This window comes from Chiloscyllium punctatum, chromosome 10, assembly GCF_047496795.1.
Source record: "Chiloscyllium punctatum isolate Juve2018m chromosome 10, sChiPun1.3, whole genome shotgun sequence".
Classification (NCBI taxonomy): Eukaryota; Metazoa; Chordata; class Chondrichthyes; order Orectolobiformes; family Hemiscylliidae; genus Chiloscyllium; species Chiloscyllium punctatum.
Window position 1 is genome coordinate 10,017,747 of NC_092748.1, and position 13,909 is coordinate 10,031,655.

The 13,909-nt window shown below is 39.1% G+C and overlaps 1 protein-coding gene across 5 annotated transcripts in view; it reads right to left on the minus strand.

Annotated features, from left to right (window-relative positions):
- LOC140481879 (disco-interacting protein 2 homolog A-like) overlaps positions 1–13,909 on the minus strand; it is a 273,185-nt gene that overhangs the window by 84,803 nt on the left and 174,473 nt on the right. For all 5 annotated transcript variants that reach the window (XM_072578496.1, XM_072578497.1, XM_072578498.1 and 2 more), the window contains 7 exons: positions 12,696–12,893; positions 12,346–12,437; positions 10,092–10,202; positions 9,837–9,960; positions 9,012–9,121; positions 3,920–4,022; positions 2,012–2,076 (listed from right to left, as the gene is read on the minus strand). In XM_072578496.1, the coding sequence (XP_072434597.1) occupies positions 2,012–2,076; positions 3,920–4,022; positions 9,012–9,121; positions 9,837–9,960; positions 10,092–10,202; positions 12,346–12,437; positions 12,696–12,893 (803 nt within the window). The remainder of the gene's footprint in view (positions 1–2,011; positions 2,077–3,919; positions 4,023–9,011; positions 9,122–9,836; positions 9,961–10,091; positions 10,203–12,345; positions 12,438–12,695; positions 12,894–13,909) is intronic.

The window sequence follows — 13,909 nt, forward strand, 5'->3', positions numbered from 1 at the left end:
ACTGTACATCTAATGAGTAAGAATGAAAGAATCTAAATGTCACCCTCAGGAAGAGCCCTCAAAAGAAAAAGAAAGAAAAATTAAGTGTTATGACTTTTTGGATTTAAGAAACATAGCAGGGAGTAGGCACTGAGGAAATTCCGACAAACAACAAAATAAAATGACAAAATAATCTGTTTTTCTGCTGATGATTGAGCCATAAATACTGGCCAGGATATCAGGGACAACTGTCGATGCAGATGCTGGAGATCAAACAAAGATAGCTAGTGCTGGAGAAACTCAAACTGATCTGGGAATGTGTGGAGACAGAAACAGAATTAACATTTCCAGTGCAGCATGACAAAGGGGGTAAACTGTCCCATCCGTCTTTGAAAAAGTTCTTGGAGAACTCAATATATTGCATGAGATTCTGATCTCCTCCTTATCGGAAGGACATTGCGAAACTTGAAAGGGTCCAGAAAAGATTTACAAGCATGGTGCCAGGGTGGGAGGATTTGAGCTATAGGGAGAGGCTGAATCGGCTGGGGCTGTTTTCCCTGGAGCATTGGAGGCTGAGGGGTGACCTCACAGGTTTATAAAATCATTACGGGCATGGATAGGATAAATAGGCAAAATCTTTTCCCTGGGGTGGGGGAGTCCAGAACTAGAGAGCATAGGCTTAAGGTGAGAGGGGAAAGATTTAAAAGGGACCGAACGGCAACTTTTTCACGCAGAGGGTGGTGCGTATATGGAATGAACTACCACAGGAAGTGGTGGAGGGTGGGACAATTGCAACATTTAAAAGGCATCTGGATGGATATATGAAAAGGAGGGTTGAGGGGGATACGGGTAAAGTGCTGGCAAATGGGACCAGATGAGGTTGGGATATCTGGTCAGCATGGATGAGTTGGACCGAGGGGTCTGTTTCTATGCTGTACATCTCTATGACTCAATGATAACTGGCAGATGAGGCCTCAGTTAACATCTCATCTGAAAGCCCACACCTCTGACAATGCAATATACCCTGAGTGTAGTGTGTCAGCACTGAATTTTATGCTCAAGCCTGAATTGAAATTTGAACTCTGATGCTTATGATTCAGAGGCGAGTTGGTTACGAATGGAGCCACGACTCACATACATGATACCTAAGTATGAGGGCTACGACTTAAGAGGCCCAAAGAACAGTTGTGAAGAGATGCTTTATAAGACTTGAAATATTAACTTTTTTGCTTTCTCTACAGATGCTGCCAGAACTGCAGGGTTTCTCTGACAGTTCCTATTTCAGATCTCCAGCATCTGCATTACTTTACTTTTATTCTTTAAAGGTTCAATCATTTATAGTGGGTGCATTATGTTTAACCTATGATCTATATGCATTATATATGTATTAGGAACCCATGTTCCAGGATGGAAAGGTTAGAGCAGCTTCAAATGCTACTACTGCCAAATATAAACTCCCAACAACAATGTAAATCACAAAGTGGCTGAGGGTTTTGAGTATCACCGTAGTGTGAAATTCTGCATTAGCAACTCATTTCAAAAATATCACTGAGGTTTACAGGCAGTCCCTGTTCACACATTGGTCAGACATCACATTCAAAATTTCTTCAAACACTTGCTGCATCATTTAAAAATGATTAAGTTTTCTTGAAAATCACCAAGTTGAAAATCGCTCAGTGAACATCTTTATATGCCCAAAAGAAGGCAGCAGCATAAATTATCACTTCATAATTGACAATAATAGGAAAAACAAATGATTTGCTGTTTGACCAATTTAAATATGGATACCTTCAAAAGTGGGGACAATGACAAATCTCTTTATACAACCTATTTGACACCTAATGTTCGCACGAGAATGAATGTGATAAAACGAAGTGATCTAATTTGTAGTAAACCTGGGTAGACTGTACAGAAAACAATACAGATACCACACACCACAGGTATCACAGCTTATTTGATTAACGTGTTGATTAACCATCTGGAGAAACAGGCAGGTTGTGTCCCTCAAAACTGAACTGGAAACAATACTTACAGTTAAGATGCCATGCCACAGGCCAGCATCTCTTTTAAAGTCCAAAACATTTGTTAGTGTTTCCCCTGCAATACAAAAATTGAACAGGCACAGCTCAGTTTTAACTTGTTTTACTCAGTAACTCTGACAAATTGATTGCAATCGCTCCATAACACTGTAGACAGATGTCTTACAAAAGTCTTCTACCAGTGCTACATTACTGTTATGTCCTACATACACAAATCGACAATATTAGCAACTCTCAATTGTGGGAAGAAACTACCGATTCATTAAAACTCTATTTCAATGCAGTGTTGATCAATTTTACTTAGATATGACATACGAAGCATTAAGTTCTGTAACACTTCACGAAAGAAATTATTGACTATTTCAAATAGCTACAAAATCAATATAAACAAATCAAACATCAATTGTTGCATTGCAATGAAAATATTTCTTCAAGCTCCCAGTCAGTTTAACGCTGTGGTCGTGGGAATGTTGGTCAAGCTGGGAAGTTGATTGGCAGATGTTTCATCCCCTGCCGAGATGACATCTTCAGTGCTTTGGAGCCTTCTGTAAAGCACTGCTGTACTGTCTCTTCTGGAATTTATTTGGTTCGTTTATGCTGATTCTGGTTGTTCATTGGAGTGGCTGGTATATTGGGTCCAGCTCAACGTGCTTTTGATAAGAGTTCATGGATGAGCCATGCTTCTAGAAATTCTCTGGCTCTCTTATGTTTAGCTTGTCTATGATCGCTGTCTTGTCCCAGTCAAATGTGTGGACCCTGTCATGTGTATGTATGGCTACCAGGGACAGCTGGTCATGGTGTTCAGTGGCTAGTTGGTGCTCGTGGATGCAGATTGTTAGTTGTCTGTCTGTTTGCCATATATAATGTTTTGTGCAGTCTTTGCAAGCAATCCTGTAAATTACATTAGTCCCGCACATGATGGGTATTGGGTCTTTTGTCCTGGTGAGTTGCTGTCGGAGGGTGGCTTTCAGTTTCTGGACCGTCAGGAATCCCAGTTGGTGGAGAAGTCTGGCTGTCAGTTCCAGGATGTTTATGCAAGGTAGTGTGGCTTTTGAGTCAGGTTGTGGCGTGTCCTCATCATGTTGTTTGCCTATTAGGCATTTGCAGATGAAGTCGCAGGGAGATTTGTTCTTGGTGAATACTCTGCACTGTTGTCGCTCTTCTTCCCTTTCTAAGTTGGGAGTGCTGCTGCGTGTTGTAGCCCTTTTGAACAGGGTCCTAATGCAGCTTTTCTTGTGTGTGCGTGTTGGGTGGTTGCTGTTCTAATTCTAATGTTTAATGTCTAAAATTGCTAACTGATGTCATACATAATATCAAGAAAGATCCTCTATTTGACTTCTGGACTTGAAGTGACCTCAATCCAACCAAGGACTCATTATGGGGCTATAATTCACATTAACACTCCATAGCTTTTTGTTGGGATGGGAAGTTGAAATAAAACTGGAGCCATTTCTACCCTGACCATCATGTAATGACCTTTTGGACATGGTGTAACTGCATAATTAAATACAGGCTTGACAAACAGAAGGGCAAGACCTTAAAGGTCAATTAATTTGCAAGTATTCATTGACTAAGCTTGCACATGAAAAACAGGAATGCTATTGAGACACTAGACTGCTCTTACTCCTTGGATAAAAAGCAGACAATTCAACACCTTCAGAAGAGAAAGGGAAAAGTTACACAAAAATTGCATACTCCCCATTGCCTTAGTTAGAGGTCAGAATTCCATGTTGGCATATCCACCCATCCACAGAGTTGGAAATCTTATCCATGACATTCCCCACCAACCAGCCCTCTCCAATCCTTGCTTCACCTTGAAACTTAAAACGCTCCTAGATTCTATCACATATCATCTAGAAATAAAAACGTGATCTCTGTAAATCAATTGGACACAAGCTCACCTTCAGTGTATCCACAGCTTTGGCTAAGGGCATGGCAATGTGCTAACATTGCATTCTGAGATATGGTTATACCCATTGAACTTCCTTCTTTACTGGTCTTGTACTGAAGGAGAAACAAAAAGGCTGAATAGGAATACTGAAAAATTATCATGATGCACATTCTAAAGCACAGCAACATTATCAAGTTCATCTGCACTTAGAAAAGTCTCCATGGTTTTTGAGATACTTGCTCCTAAGGGTTTTGACGCCACTGTGCTCCAAATCCTAAGTTATACTTGGAGGAACAAGAGTACAACATTTGCCCCTCAAACCTGAGAGATTATGACTGATTTCAGACCTAACTTCACATGCCTTTTGTTCTATCCTGAAAATCTCAAATTTACAAAAAATCTTTATTGATCTCAGATGGACAATTTACAATCGATCCATCGATCATCATTTGTGGAAGAGTTCCAATCTTTTATTCCCCTGTGGAACGGGATGTTCCCTAATTTTATTGCTCAAAGATTTTGCTCCAGCCTTCAGATTACAACCCGTACTCTTTGATTTATCACACCAACCATAACTACCTTGACTTGATCTACCCTATCTGTTCCCCTTGAAACCATAAAACCTCAACCAAATTACCTCTTTAAATTTCAAAATCCCACAAAGTACAACTCCAATTTGTGCAATCTTTTGTTGTACTTCAATCTTCAGGTTCAGGAACGTTTCTAGCAACCATATGCGACAGTTCCTCCAAGGTCAATACACATCTTAGATGCAGTGCCCTGAACTGTTGCAGGTGTGATCTACTGGCAGTTGTAATAACAAATATGATTTCTACACTTCATGTATTTTCAATCTCTAGATATAAAAACCAGCAGCCTGTTGGCTTTGCAGATATTTTTCTGCTCACATTCATGATGTTTACCTGGGCTCCATATCCCTTTGGACTGCTTTCAGATTTTCAGCAATTAAAGTACCCAGTTTTATTTTCCTTATCCAAAATGGATGACCTAAGCCCAAATAAATTGAAATTCACTGCCATGTTTTGACCTATTCACATAATCGATAAATATTTCTGATGATGGCATCTATTCTGATTACAATGGCTCATCTCTTGCGCGTCAGACGTAAATTTGGATATGTGGCTTTCTACCCCATCATCTAATTAATAAACAATAAATAATTGAACATGCACCACAGTTCCTGGAAGGTTACCATTAGTCACATCCTGCGAATGAAAGTACCTATCCATTATCCCTATTTTGACTCCTACCACTCAACTGATTTTTAACTACGTCAAGAAGTTACCTCCCAAGTCAGGAAATTCAACTTATGCTCAGTGTCTTAAATGATCAAATACTTCTTTACATAAAAGTTCATATAAATCACATGACAGCCTTTAATGTTTCAAAGTATTCTACTGCATTGTATGGAAGCACAATGAAACAAAATGTAACTCCCATTGAGATTCCTTTGACAATCACTTTGTCAAGCCATCTCTTTCATAAACTTCAATCAGATCCTTCAGACATGACTTAGTCTTCACAGATCCATTTTGCCCCTCTGATCAGTTGAACATTTTCAATGTACTCAGCCATCCTATCCATAAATATGGACTCTAGCTATTTCCTGGCTACAGATGTGAAGGCGAACTAGATTTCAAGTTATTATTCAGAAGGCATTAATTTCCCTCTCTTTTAGAAAAATTCATAGACATGTTCTTATGAATACATACACCGTGTACTATAAATATCAGACATAGCTCAAGCAAACAAATCTTCAGGCCTCTGAAACACTGGGGATCAGATGCACAAGTAAAGATGTGCATGGGACCCTGTAGAGGTCCTGATGCGATAACCTAACTTTGTCTGGGACATCTGACCTTGTGATGGGTAATTTCCCTCTTCCCCATGACTCTCTCAAACACTTTTGACTAGGAGTTAACAAAGAGATACTTTGGACCAGTTCCAATATACTCATCTGAACTGTTGGGACAGATTACAATCTGGTTTTGAAACCTAGGTAACGCCAGAATTGACCACCTCCAGCTTCAAAACCTCCAACTGGAGTCAATTAGCTTCAGAGAACGGTACTCCCAGATCAGACAACAAATACTCCCCCAACCAGCCAACTACCCATTCATTCATGATATAGGACTGTGAAAGCTTTCTAGCTGCCAATTGGAAGTGACATGTCAAGGAGTCCCCTGAATATGTTCTGCTTCAGAGTTCCTAATGGATGTTGTGCTCCGCATTTCTGAAAAATTCAAATTTGGAAGGTCCTGAAAGATGTAGAGAAATGTCAAGCTTGGGAAACTTTCAACCAGAATAATATTTGGCAATGGACTGTTAGTGCCCAGGAGATAAAAGCCATTTAAATCATTTCACCTAGTCACTGTGCATAGTTTAAATGTGTCTTTTTATAAGCTGATGAAAGGTGTGAGAATTACAGATATACTTTTTATTTTAAAAAGAAATTAGTAAGTATTTCAAACTAATGGCTACTGGTAAATTTAAAGGGATTTAAAAATTAATTGAGGCAATCTTTCAGGAATCATGACGATAAGTACCTGTCAGATAGAGCAAGAAACTGCAGTAAATTAGAATTTTAACAGACATCCATTGATCTTGTGGTTTACAGAAGGAGAGAGAAAACATTAAACTATTAGCTACAACAGAATCTATGATGAGCAAGATTTTTAAAAATGGAGTTGAAAAACTTTTGTGTTCAGTTCAAAGGAGACCTGACTAAGGATAGAAGTATAGCCTTTCTTAGAAAAATTTATTGCTCAGAACAATTAAGTGATACATTCATGGAAGAGTTTAGAAACTTTCAGACCAGGAGTGCACGGTTTGAACTACTGCACCTTATTAAAAGTCTAAAAAAAGTCTAAGCTCTCAGTTCTGCACATATTTAAGGAAAACTACTTGACCGCTCACATGTCAGCAACTGAGAAGCAGTCAAGTCAAACCTGAAGTTTAGACATAAAAGGGACATGTCTCTTGATTTTCATTTACAGGAAAGTGATGGGGTTAGGGAGTGGATGAGGATTTGTTTTGCCATGTGCTTTGAAACTGTCAGACTGTATTATATTGAGATAACTTATTTGTTTTATTTAATTTATTTTGGTTTTTGTGAAATAACCATCTGTTTATTGTTAAAACCAAATTTGCAGCCTTGGGCCTGAAATTTCAATGAATGACTACCACCTTGACGAGGAGGCGGCAAAAAGATCTACGGAACGACCAAGATCCTACCAAAATCACCATACCAACCACAAGACAAGTGCAACCTGATCCATTATGGCAATATGAAGAAAACTGACAAAAATATATTTCAGGTCAATATCATGGAAATTATTATGTGTATACCACCGAAAAAACATTTGAATGAAGGGTCAATCGCCTGTTTAACAATCACTTTGGCTATAAAGCCATCATCTTTCATTTGGAGGATCTAGTAGTTTGTTTAATGACTCCATGTTTTTGCCTCCACTTCCTCAATTTTTTTTTCAGCTCTTGGTTGCCTTGTGTACTAATAGTTCTTGGCATCAAACCTACTGTTTATCAAAACCAGTTTCTTCACTCTCACGTGTTGGCATATTTAAATGCTTTTCTGGGGTCAATTTCCTTAAAGTTTTTTTTGTATTACATCTCTAAAGCTTCTGGGAGATCTCTATTTTGGCCCGACATTCAATTGTTCGACATGGCATATCTTTCCAATGTTAACTCCATTTTGATCCCTGTTTTCACAGAATCCTCAAGGCCTCGATGATCCAGTTAGGATTAGATTAGATTACTTAGTGTGGAAACAGGCCCTTTGGCCCAAGTCCACAACAACCCACCGAAGTGCACCCACCCAGACCCATTCCCCTAATATACCCCTGCACCTAACACTACGGGCAATTTAGCATGGCCAATTCACCGAACCTGCATATTTTTGGACTGTGGGAGGAAACCGGAGCACCCGGAGGAAACCCACGCAGACACGGGGAGAATGTGCAAACTCCACACAGTCAGTCGCCTGAGGTGGGAATTGAACCCGGGTCTCTGGCGCTGTGAGGCAGCAGTGCTAACCACTGTGCCACCATGCTGCCCACTTGGCCTTACTAAATTATCCAATTATTTAGACCAAGCTAAATAGTCTCAAACTGTCATGATGATTGTTTGCCTTCACTGGATGCATGTGGCTGATGTTCACTGTCTGCTGCAACAGGATTATTATACAATCATAGAATCCTGATATAGTGTTGAAGCAGGCCCTTCAGCCCATCCAGTCCAAACCAACCCTCCAAAGAGCATCCCAATCAGTCGCTCCCACCCCCCACCCTCCTGTACCTTATCTCAGTAATCCTGCATTTCCCATGTTAATCCACCTAGCCTGCACATCCCTCGACACTACGAGCTATTTAACACTGCCAATCCACCTAACCTGCACATCTTTGGACTGTGAAAGGAAACTCATGCAGACACTGGGAGAATGTGTAAACTCCACTTGCTAACCACTAAGCCACCATGCTGCCCTATCAGTTCTTGCTAAATCTGTCTTCTTTCATCCTGGCTGCAGTTCATCCATCCCTCCGAAGAGTGATATGCATCCTTACTGTTTTGCTCATGTTTGATGAAGCATTACTAAAGTCCTCTATTGTACAAACCCCTTAAGTACAGGCATTTCTCCTCTAATGCAATAGTTGCATTCTTATGCGATCCCACACTATTCGAAAATCACACAATACAAACAGCACAAAATGTTGGCAATGTAATCGCATTATAGCCAACGCACACTTTAAAAGTTCACGTTTTAGAAACAGCCTTCCCTATTCAGCCAATTGTGTTACAACCAATTCATGTTCATGAAAGACGTGTTATAGCAGAACTGACTGTAACAACTTAATCGTTTTCTTCTGTTCGTCCTCATCCATAAGATATCTTTCGAGTTGGAATTGGCTTTTCAACTACCCTTTTGCTATCTTATAGTACTTGAAGAAACTTTATTCAAGACTTTTAATTAAATGCACCGCTTAAGATAATGGAACATCTAGTCTGTGAGGAAGAAATATTTTCAAAGGTAAATGAACATTCATTAAATTAAAATCCAGACCTACCTCAATATAAGCAATATTGTTGCTGGCATCCCTGATCATGGGGTGCCAATCTTTAGGCGGCTTTGATAAGTGTTTAACATCCGTTACAAACCAACCCAGTCGAGGCCAACCTACAAACAGAATAATGGTTCAATGTGTCTACTTGTCCAAGTTTTGTTGCAGAGTTGGAGATTAAAGATATCCATAATCTAATTGGCAGAAAGTATTTGAACGTAATTTTTACAAAAATGTTAATTCAGGATTTTATTGCATTAGTAATGATTAAAAGCATTATTGAATTTTGATGGCAATTTGAAGAAATTTGGTCATAACATTCTGCTGTCAAAAGGAACTCACTCAAGTGAAAATTTACCATCAAAATACCATACCATTTCTGTGATTTAAGTTTCTATTTGCTTTATGATTAGCATTATACGGATTATCGAATTCCAGACTCTGTTGGTACTGATCACTACCATTGAAAATGGGGAATATTTCAATTTCAACTTGTGGAAAGACAAGATGGTTCCCATAAAAGACTGACATACACACCACAGCAGACTTCTATTCACAGTTTTTTGTGATTCATGACAGTAAATATTAAATCAGCTTTTTATTGAGATCATCTTCATTCACCAAACAAAAACCACCAGTTTCCCCTTCCCATTCCATCAGAATATCCAAGATTTATAAACATGCTTTCAGGGTTTCTACCTCAAGTGGATTCGATGGAAATCACTAGGTTGATCACTCGTGTATTGAACTTCCCGGTTAGGACTTCTTTTTAAAAAATGTTGCCGTTATTACACTCATTACCCACCGGTTACAAATAATGTGCAATATTACCTTTAAATTGCACTACATCCCCAGTTTGAGACTTTGGTAATCCTTTGTGACAGGCATCACAGGTGAGTGCGACTGTCACACCACAGCTGCCAAGTAGAAAGCCAATCTGTTGACTGCCAGCATCCTACAAGAACAAAGGAAATATGATATACAATACTTGAAAATCTTATTTCTACAGATACAATGGCCTGAATCTGGAGTTACAGAACCAATATCAACTCAGGATTAAACATTTCAGATGACAGCTGACATTACCTTTCTAGTTAGTGGTACTTCAATGGGCACAGGGACTAATTCTGCTAAAAGGCAACCATAAAATGCCACAATAAATGCCACAGGGTCATTATTTGGATACACCAAAGCCACCTGCAACAGAACAGAGAAAACTTATTTGAAAGCCGAGCATGCAAAACATGTAAAATGCTCTTACAATGTCTACATTAAACGCAATGATCTTACAAATGCAGATGTCAGAATAAAATTGAGGTGGAGGTAAATATAGACAGAGAGGTCATCATTAAATCATATTTCAGTTTCAGATGTCAATCAAAATTTGTGTTTTTAATGAACTCCTACAAAATACTAGGAAAACTAATAGAGATCAAGATCAATACATCCTCCAGACCTAACAGCTGCATCCTAAGACATTAAAGAAAGTAGCTATTGAGATATTAGATGCACTGGAAGCAATCTTCCAAAAATCCTTGGATTCTGAGTCCTCGAGGATTGAAAAACTACCAGAGTAACACCTTGATTTAAAAAAGGCAAGGAGACAAAAAAAAACACAACTAGAGACCAGTTAGATTATTGTAAGAATATGTTTTAGTCTCTGATAAAGGATGGAAATGCAGGTTACTTAAAAATGCATAACATCAAGGATAGTCAGACGGCTTTACAGAAAGCAAAACCATGCCGAACAAAATTATTAGAATTCTTTATAGATCCTACTTGTTACCTCCTTAAAGAGGATACAGTGGATGCAATATATTTGCATTTTTAGAAGGTGTGTGATAAGGTACTACACATTAGGCTAATTAATAAGGTAACAGGCTATGGTGCTGGAGGTGGTAAATTACCTTGGATAGAGGACTGGCTAACTGAAAAAGACAAAGACTTGGATTAAGGAGGCATTTTCAGACTGGCAACTTTGAATTGCTGGGGCTACATTATTTACAATAAAAGGTCAGCATTTCATTTGTCATTTAAATAATCTTCAGCTGCTGTATTCTTCCCGTCAAAATGCATTGTTTCACATTTTCCCACATAACAGTTCATTTGCCAAGTTTTTGCCCACTTGCTTCACCTATATCTCTCTACAGACTTGTTGCATCATCCTCACCACTGCCTTCCCGCCTATTTTTGTCATCTGCAAACTTGCCAACAGTACATTCACTTTCCTTATCCAAGTCATGAATGCATATTGTGAATAGTTGTGGCGCCCGTACTGATCCTGTCAGACTCCACTAGTTACAGCCCAAAAATGCCCACTTTATCTTCTATTAGCAAGCCAATCCTCTATCCAAGCAAACACAATGTACCCTGCAACCTTCCAATATTAAATACAAAAACAGTTGATTTGTAGTTTATCATCAGCTTCTCCACAAAAATCTCACCTCAGCCCATCTGCTTCACCTAAGACGATGACTCATCTGAAATATGGTTCTGGGATCAGATATTGCTTCATGACCAGAGTGAAGCAATCAGGAATAAAAACTATTGCAATTTTTGAGAAATCCAATTCGAGCACCTCGTCACGACCCTGGCTAAAATAATAGTATTCAGCAAATACTACATTTGAATGGAGACTTTAGTGCTGAAGCACATAATGGGACGTATATTCATTTAAATAAACGAAAGGCTTGCACTTATTGCACACTTTATATGTTTGGTGGACATCCCAAAGCACTTTATAACTAATGGAAGTCTTGGTTATATTAGCACTGTTATAGGAAATATGGCAACCAATAGGGATACTGCAATCTCTCACAAACAGAACGGTGATGACCATAAAATCTTGCTTCATTTTCGATGATTTGCATCGAGAGATACATGTTGACCAGGACACCAGAGAAAACCTCCGTTCTACTCAGAAATGGTGGCATAGTTCATATCCTCCTGAAAGAGCAGACTGTGGCTTTGATCTAGTGCCTTTGTTCAATAGATGGCATCTGCGAGAATGCAGCCCTAGAAACTCAGTCTAGGTTTTTGTGCTCAGATTTCAGCAGTGGGATTTGAACCCACATGTTTCTAGCTCAAAGACTGGCGCGCAACCATGGTTAGCACAAGTAACCAGAGAGTCATCATTACAGCCTTCTAATTTTGAATGTAACTTTCTGCATGGGAAAGTGAAATAGTGCTCCAGAGAAAATGTGCAATTATGTGTAAGCATTAAGCAAGCAAACTTTGGCTAGCTGAAGTTCAAATATTAGCACTAAGTAGTGGCTTCTTTCATGTTGTAATTTTTATAATACAACAAAAAAACCTGCAAATTCTGAACAAGAATACTTACTCTATCACCAGGTCTCAGAAGTGGATCATTCTTATTGCTCAGTTTATTGAGAAGTGTGTAAGCTAGCTTGAGGCTCCGAGTCCACAGCTTCCCTAAAAAAAAAGAGATAAAATCAAAGAATCAAACATCAAATATTTTCAGCCCAGAAAGCAATGCCACACTAATGGGAAAGGCAATTTCATCACTTTAATCCGATCATGAACTGATAAGATTTTGCATAATTACTTCATCCTGGATAAGGCCACAATTATTCAATATTTGAATTAAGAAACATACTAAAAACAAGATACATATTAGCATCAACAACAAATGTCTATTAACATCACTTTATTCAGTGGGCAGGTGCTTACCATAAGTGAGTGTGTAAACCGGCTTTCCTGCAGTATCCAATGAGGTCAAACAAGAAGCCTTAGGTTGTGTCGTTCCCCACCTTTGTACAGCTGCCAGCAGCGATGGGGGCCAATTCGTCACTACACCGAGTGGATCCCCTTGTAATGGCATCGTCTGAAGACCTTCTGGTTTTGGCTGATTGGGATCAACTTGCTGAACTTAAAAATTGAATGACAAAGGTATGCAGTATGAGAAGATGATCAAAAAATATGTAGCTGTACTTATTCTTTAAAGGAAGATCTCTGTCCCAAACCACCTTTGAGCATATGGAGATTGGACTAAACTGACAACTTTAAAAAAAAAAATTTATTCCCTCATTGAATGTGGGCATCACTGGCTCAGCCAGCATTGACAACGGAGAGGTGAACTGCCTTCTTAAACCACTTCAGTTCATATAAAGTAGGTACACCCAGAGTGCAGTTAGGGAGAGAGTTGAGGAGTATGACCTGGTGACTCAGACACTATAAAGAATGATTATTTGTCTTGAAGACCGAAGACAAAAAGGACAACACAAATTCCCCATCTGGCATCACACACTGAAACATTAAGGACATATACATTAGCTATACAAACAACTGGACACTGCAAATAATGAAAAAAGATTTCCTCCTCTTCAACTTTCAAGATGTGCAGCCACACTTTGAATTTTTTGGTTTCAAAACAAAAGAATCGATTCCTTAAGCCACCTTTCATCATAATCAATGGGCGAGCAAGTCCTACTGGAGTTAATTGAAGACTTGGGTTGTGTCAAGTTCAGCATGACAACGGTTTGAGATTGAGTGTGCCATATGACAAGATAATGAATGATTGCTAGGTGTGACACAGAACTCACACAAGGTTACATTCATGGAGAGAATTTTAGAAAGTAATTCAGACACTTCAAGTGAGGTTTTGGGAAACTGGGAGCCAACGTTGGCCATGGAAAGACATGGGAAGGACATGGGAGATAGTACAGTGAAAGTTGCTTTTTATGATTCATTCAGATGATATGGGCTCAAGCCAAGTTGTCCTTACATGGAAATAAGCAAAAGGGAGTAAGAGTTTTAGGCAAGTTTAAAGTAGAGATTAGATAGAACATAGAAAAATACAGCGCAGTACAGGCCCTTCGGCCCTCGATGTTGCGCCGACCGAAGCCTACCTAACCTACACTAGCCCAATAACCTCCATATGCTTG